At 48.0% G+C, this 7,500-nt stretch overlaps 1 protein-coding gene across 1 annotated transcript in view; it reads left to right on the forward strand.

Annotated features, from left to right (window-relative positions):
- LOC310816121 (uncharacterized protein) overlaps positions 1-7,500 on the forward strand; it is a gene marked incomplete at its 3' end in the record, with an annotated part of 30,849 nt that overhangs the window by 7,522 nt on the left and 15,827 nt on the right. The window contains exons 2-4 of the mRNA XM_083686126.1: positions 772-798; positions 3,139-3,165; positions 4,446-4,472. Of these exons, the coding sequence (XP_083542252.1) occupies positions 784-798; positions 3,139-3,165; positions 4,446-4,472 (69 nt within the window). The 5' untranslated portion in view covers positions 772-783. The remainder of the gene's footprint in view (positions 1-771; positions 799-3,138; positions 3,166-4,445; positions 4,473-7,500) is intronic.

Raw genomic sequence — 7,500 nt, forward strand, 5'->3', positions numbered from 1 at the left:
CAGAAAGCTGGGAGGAAGAGGGTAGCTGGATGCAGCTGGCTTGTGTCCACACACACACACACACACACAGTACTGGACACTACCTCAGTTCTCCTCAGATAGATTAGAAATTGGGACCTTCCGGTGAATTTCAAGACAATCAGTCCCACACACACCTAATCAAACATGTCATGAAATACAAAGCGTGCGTGCATGTGTGTGTGTGTGTGTGTGTGTGTGTGTGTGTGTGTGTGTGTGTGTGTATGTGTGTGTGTGTGTGTGTGTGTGTGTGTGTGTGTGTGTGTGTGTGTGTGTGTGTGTGTGTGTGTGTGTGTGTGACCTTTTCCCTCTCTCTTCCTCCTCCTCTGCCTTTGGCTGCTCATGAAACCTAACCTTGTTTTTGTAACCTTCTACTATTTACACTTGATTCTATCTGTTTACAACCTTGACTTCATTACCCATCCTCACCACAGATGTCTTGGCTCACAGCACCACTGCCTGTTACTGGTTCTTTTCGCATTGTTTTTAGACCAGACAGAGACAGCAGGGACATACAAACAACATCAATCTCCACAGCCTCAAGCTGTATCGTTGTACAACCAGAGGAGTGACATCATTTCTGGTCCTGTGCGTGTTTTCCTCGACCCGAATCATCAGTGAGATTTATAGACGGCCCTTTGGCTCTCTTTATAGAGCGTCTCTGATGGAACCACGTGAAGAGAAGTCACTGCTGAAGGCACGTGGATTAATCCTCTCTCTCTCTCTCTGTCTCTCTCTCTCTTCTATTTTCAGGGTCCTCTCGGTATGGATGGTGTACCAGTGAGTATCCCCTGTGAGATGCAAGCAAATTGTGTTATTATCCATTGAACTCTTTCATTTAATTGCCCAGAAATAATTGTATCTTATCCAAACTGTTATCAATCAATCAATATCTTCATTGTCCCGGTTGACAAATTCATATTGAGCTGGCATGGTCACGGTTGTCATCTTGTTAGCCGCCTGTAAGCTGTTCCAGGCGTCTTCCAGGCCACGGGGAGTCACGGCTCAGCTCTGGCTGACGACAGAGCCCTCAAACCCCCCTACGCTTAGGCCCTGAGCCCCATTTATCACCCAGCCCCTGGAGCCCCACTACAGACCGCCCAACACACCACCACACTCACCGTGGAGAAAGGGAGGGAGGGAGGGAGAGAGGGAGGGAGGGAGGGAGGGAGAAGGGGCATGGGAGGGGCAGACACAGCTGAGAGAGAGAGAGAGAGAGAGAGAGAGAGAGAGAGAGAGAGAGAAGCGAGGGAGAGTTCATGACTTTCAAAGAGGCTCTTTAAAAAGTCATTAGCATCCACCATTCATCCACCCAAACATAAACCAGTCACTGCCGACTGAGAGCGGTCTGAACAGCACTTCCTCCAAACATCATTAATCTGTTGTTTCCTGCTGAAGATGACATCAGACAAGGCTCCTCCCCCGAGAGGGGTTACCACTACCACCGGGCCTCCAACTGTAAACCAGGTGTGACACCCCCTTGTAGCCTTGTTACCGCGACGACTGAGGGGAGGAGAGACAGGAGACTGAAAGAGAGGAGTGACAGGAGAGAGGTAGAGATAGGGAGGGAGAGAGAGAGCGAGGGAGGGGGGGATAGAGGGAGGATGTTAAGGACACTGAGGTGGGGAAAGAGGAAACAGAGACATAAGAGAGGAGGGAGAGAAGAAGGGGAAGAGGAGTGAGTGGTAGGGGCCCTATGCCCTGAGCTGAACCTCTCCCTCTCTACCCCTCTGTCTGCCTCTCTCTCTCTCTCTCTCTATGCTTGGGAGGAAGAAGAGAGCAGAAGTGAATCAGTTCCCTGTCATTACCCTCGTCCCCGCACCCAGAATATCAGAGCTCCACTCTGACACACACACACACACACACACACACACACACACACACACACACACACACACAAACAGAGTGTGAATGAGGTAGAGACTCAGATGGTGAATAGAACAGAGGGAGAAAGTCAAAAGAAAGACATAGGAGAGAAAAAAAGACAGTTGGTCCGGTTGAGTAAACGATTCCCTCCCTGAGAGACTCAAACACACACATACACACACACACACACACACACACACACACGACACAGCCTGTCGACCGGGAGGACATTACAAGCAGATGTCTCCCTACAGCTCCAGTGCAGTCACAGGGGGTTTGTGGTCACAGTGGGTTTGTGGTCACACTGCGGTCTGTGGTCAGAACCACGTCCATGGTCCCAGTGCCACTTGGGGACGGTGCCGCCAGGGGACGGCCCGGGGCCGCCATCAGCACCTCTCTAGGGAGAACTCAAACAGTCACAACCATCCTCCAACACACACTGTCCTGTCAAACTCTGTGTTTCCAGTTAGCGATAATAGCTAACGGTTTCCCTCCGTACCGAACACAGAGTTCCACTTCATTTTATTCAACCATTATTTCTACTGGGGAAGCATACTGAGCCTCTTTCGTCCACACTATTTCCACAATAACAAAACAACACAAAAGCATACAACACAGTTCAATACAGAAATCAATGCATCATATAAAACCACAATATATTAGGAGAAACAATTTCACCAAGGAGGTCCTCAATTAACACCCTAAATTGGCCAAGCGGCACCAGAACATCCAACTGACATTTTTTCTGTTGATTGTTCCAGCACTGAGGTGCACCATAACTAAAAGCGGATTTACCCAATTTGGTGGAGACCTGGGGAACCTCAAGCGTTAACCAACTCTGAGAACGAGTTTGTCTCATTTGGTCTGAGGGTACTTCTGTGGGCCAGGGGGACAGAGGAACGAACGCCTCGCCCTTTGAGTTTCTCAGAAAACCTTTCAGGAAACTCCCCCGGGCTTTTATCACATGTTGAGTTTCGCGAGCGCACGCAAAACAAGCTCAGGTCATCCGCATACCGGAACGCATTCAGACGCTACAGCCGTAAATTATCCCTCACGGAGATTTCTCTTGCTGACGTGAGTACGTTAGGCCGAATCATCACCGTGCCTGCCTGTCATTCCGTTTGATTGAATGTTCCCCCCTGCTAGATAGCTAGCTAGGAGAGACGGTATGTTTTGGGTTGAAGAAGATGGATTGAGCCCAGGATCAGTGATGTGCTCTGAATGTCTCTCATTATCTCTCTCCCCTCTCTCCAGGGACCCCCGGGACCCAAGGGAGATAAGGTATGTTTTGACAACCATCCCAGCCAGATACACGCATGTAGAATTCTGCTCACATGGACAGCACACACACACACACACACACACACACACACACCTGCTCTCTCTGCGTCGCCCTCCCACACACACATTCTCACACCTCTCCTATCAATCAAGCGGTTTGTTACATCAGCTCATTGATCTCTGCTGTTTCTCACGTCAGGACATCTAGCAGGTTTACGGTCCTGTGGCAGTGTGATCCATCCACTCTATGATAGCCAGATGTTCTCTCTCCTGCTCGGACTCTCTGCTCAGCCCAAGACTTTAGCTATGCTTAAAGGGGAACGTTATCCTGTAATCCAGTGGGTTTGTTGTTTTCGTTATTCAATAGTAGACACAAAAACATTTTTCACAAAAAATCGACCTCAGAGTCAAGATATTTGACTTTGAATGCCCTCATCAGTCCTGATGTTCCACATTGCCAATTTGAGTCAATTCCTACAACTCCCAAGATTCCCCTCTCCCTCCCACGCGAGGTCCTTCTGTTGAACAGCGCTAGAGCTAGCGCCTGCTGCTCTCTGGGTATCACTGGTGTAGTAGAGCAGGGTCAGAGCAGAGCAGGGTCAGAGTAGAGCTGGGTCAGAGTGCATAATCTCTTGCCTGATGTATTTTAACGCGGTATGAGACTTTTTTAGGAAATAAACACAGACCTCGCGTTTCGATAGCTATGATGCAGCTGCACCAGAAATGTTGCTAGTTTAAGACGGTATGCATTATGCATCATGGATTGACCAGAAATATACATGAAAATGGCTTTTGCGTAAACTTGTGTGTGTGGCTGATTCTGCGCATGTGCGGCTGACTCTGTATGTATGTGTGTAAGCATGTGTGTAAGTGTATGCGTGTATGCTCCACATAAGCACAGCGAAACAAACAACACAACTGCGGTAAACAGCATCTGTCGGAGAACATTATTCCCACTGAAGAGTCAAAATTAGGATGACAGATGATTCGGAAAATTGGCTCCCATTCTGTAATCATCGTCTTGTTATGAGTACGCCGATCCCAAACCCTCCTTCTACGAACCCGACAGCCCTCAGCGCGTGTCCTCTCCTCCCTACAGCTCAGACTGTGGTAGATGATTCATAAATCCTACTTTCTTTGCATTTCCCATTTCCATGTATTCCACATTGACAAGAATCCACTGTAACTTCCAAGAACTAACGTATTCCACTTGACTGTTGTTGATCATCCCAGTCTGATGCTGGCTGTGCGTGTTAACACTTTGTTGTTGTGTTCTACAGGGTGACCAGGGAGACATTGGGCCCAGGGTAAGTGCTCTAGACTCTCTCATGTCAGACTTCTATATGTATCTGAGGGGACCTTTTCCCCACAGCCAACTCAGTCAACCAGATCTATTGTTTGAATGACTCAGATCCCGTTGTTTCTGTTTCTGGTGAGATATGACTTCACCAGCACGATGTACAGTACCTCCACTCTCCTTCTCCTTCTCCTTCTCCTTCTCCCTCTCCTTCTCCCTCTCCCTCTCCTTCTCCTTCTCCCTCTCCTTCTCCTTCTCCTTCTCCCTTTCCTTCTCCTTCTCCCTCTCCTTCTCCACTCTCCTTCTCCTTCTCCTTCTCCTTCTCCTTCTCCCTCTCCTTCTCCTTCTCCTTCTCCTTCTCCTTCTCCTTTTCCCTCTCCTTCTCCCTCTCCCTCTCCTTCTCCTTCTCCCTTTCCTTCTCCTTCTCCTTCTCCTTCTCCTTCTCCTTCTCCCTCTCCTTCTCCCTCTCCTTCTCCTTCTCCCTCTCCCTCTCCTTCTCCTTCTCCTTCTCCTTCTCCCTCTCCTTCTTCCTTTCCCTCTCCTTCTCCCTCTCCCTCTGCTTTTCCTTATCCCTCTCCCTCTCCCTCTCCCTCTCCCTCTCCCTCTCCCTGTCCACCCCACCCTGCTCTCTGAAGCATAGAGTAATGGTCCATCACAAATCAGGAATCAAAGGCAAGGGAGAAGGGAGAGGGGAATTGGCACTCTTTGGGGTATTTATAACATCTGAAAACACTCCATCATTCATTATTGCCTAGTTAACTCACGAAAACACGTACACACACACACACACACACACACACACACACACACACACACACACACACACAAACACGCATGTATACACAAAGTGGCTGATCACTAGTTACTTATTTCCATTACTAGCCTTTCCACACACTATAAGCACAATACGGTAATTCTTCTTCTAATCAATAATGTGAGGAGACGTGTGTGTGTTCACTGTGTGGTTCACGCGACGACCAAACCCAGAACACACTCTCTTCTCTGATGAGGGTTTAACAACCCACATCTCATAACCCCTTCCCGTCAAATATGACAAATGATCATATTCAACTATGATGGAAACACTTAAAACTTCACCATCAAAACCCCAGAACCTTCGGACTGGGGGCCAGAACTACCATCCAGTGGGATCCAGTCTCCACCAAAGCCTCTCTTTTTACATCTGGGGGTAACCTCTCCACTGCTTCTGGGGTATGCTGTCATTGTTATCTTTTCATGTGATATCATCCCTGCATTTAAGATCTATATAATTATCTCCTCCTTTACCCTGTACGGAGCCAAAATAAGCCCTTGGTGCATTATGGGTAGGATTCCTTCAAGAAGCCATGTCCTCCATACATACATATGATTAACACAGGATTTCCTCTATCATTATGCAGAGGTGACTCTAGGTCAGAGTTGTTTCAGCTGTTAGGTCATATTGTGACAAAAGATATGGATATGAATTGTACTTGCTGAGACGACTATTCTATCATTACATTAAGAAACTCCAAACTCCAGAAGCTCCACATCTGACCCATAGGATGAGACCTCACCAGTCTAGTGTGTGAAAATGAGAGAGATATTGTTCTTTTATTTAGATGGAGAACAAAACACGATATTTCGACAGTGCTGCTTGGTAGGACAATGTTCACGGCGTGGTCATAAGCCAAACCCCAACTCACATCCCAAATGAAATTCCTGATCGGTATCTAGGCATAAGTCCCTTTGGTTCCCCAGCCTATCCTGGTCGATTTTGTGGTAATTGTCTGTGCAGGAATTAATCCTGTTGGAATTCTGCGCTGGCTATTAAGTCCTGAGAGTAAATATTGTACTTGGATGGTGAACTTACAGTCTGATGTGGCTCTGTAACATTAGACCTAGGAGCTTTGCCTGGAAACACAAGATTATTCCAAACAAAAGTATTTACAGCTGACGCTTGGCACAGGAGAAACTGTTGATAGATTTAGTGAGAAGTGTAAAATAATAACAGAGGATGGATAGTTTAAAGCAGAGGGATGATGATCTCATCACTCTGAACAGCTCAGCTCAACTCAACCCAAGCTCCTGAGTGTCCCTGAGTGTTTTCTGGGGGATTCTAACTGCACATTTCTGCATCTGTTCTTTGATAACTGTAGATAAATAGGCTGAAATATTTAATTATGAGATGGATGTCCTGAAGGCTCCGTCAACACTTTGGGTCGGTGTGCTGACAGAGGTACCTGTTGACCTCTGACCCCTGGGAGAGGACGAGAGGAGACACTCCAAAACAGGAAGTAGTCATGGATCACTGTGTGACTTCCTCACCATCCATCATCATCAGTGCCAGTATGGTCTCAGATCACACACACAAACACACAGGATGGCAGACACATTAAAACATACTTAACCGAGCACAGATACAGAAGAACAGAACAGGGCTTTGTAGTCCAGATGGATATGACGCTTCATGGCTTCCAGCTCCAGAGTGTTCAAAACACCATTGAAGGAGGCAGAAGAACAGGAGTCACCCCCATGGTGACCCAAGCAGATAGCTACTGTGTTTAGGATCATCTGGAGACTGTGACGAAAGACTGAACCGTGGTGGGTTTTCACCCCAACGCAAGGCTGCTTCTCCCTGTCCCTCAGTGCAGTGACATACTGTACAGAGGAACGGGTGAGGTGGAGGCTCTCTCCCTCTCCCTCTTCCTCTCCTTCTCCTTCTCCTTCTTCTCCTTCTCCTTCTCCTTCTCCCTCTCCCTCTCCTTCTCCCTCTCCCTCTCCCTCTCCATCTCTCCCCCCCCGGATGTCTGTCTGTGTGTCAGCCATCTGCTGGAGGGGGGACAGGAGGAGAGGAGTGGACCACAAAGACAGACACCACCAGGGTCTGTGTGAAGATCATACATGGTCTACACGGTGGGAACGGTGTGAATGAGTGAATATGACAGGAGAGAGAGAGAGAAGGGGAGAAGAAGGAGAGAGAGAGAGAAGGCTGCGGTCTTGGAAAACCTCAGCTATTCAGCACTCGCCACAGCCTGCTAACAGAAACCTCATGACCT

The sequence above is a fragment of the Argentina silus genome (assembly GCF_951799395.1).
Source record: "Argentina silus genome assembly, chromosome: 15".
In the NCBI taxonomy this organism is placed as follows: domain Eukaryota; kingdom Metazoa; phylum Chordata; class Actinopteri; order Argentiniformes; family Argentinidae; genus Argentina; species Argentina silus.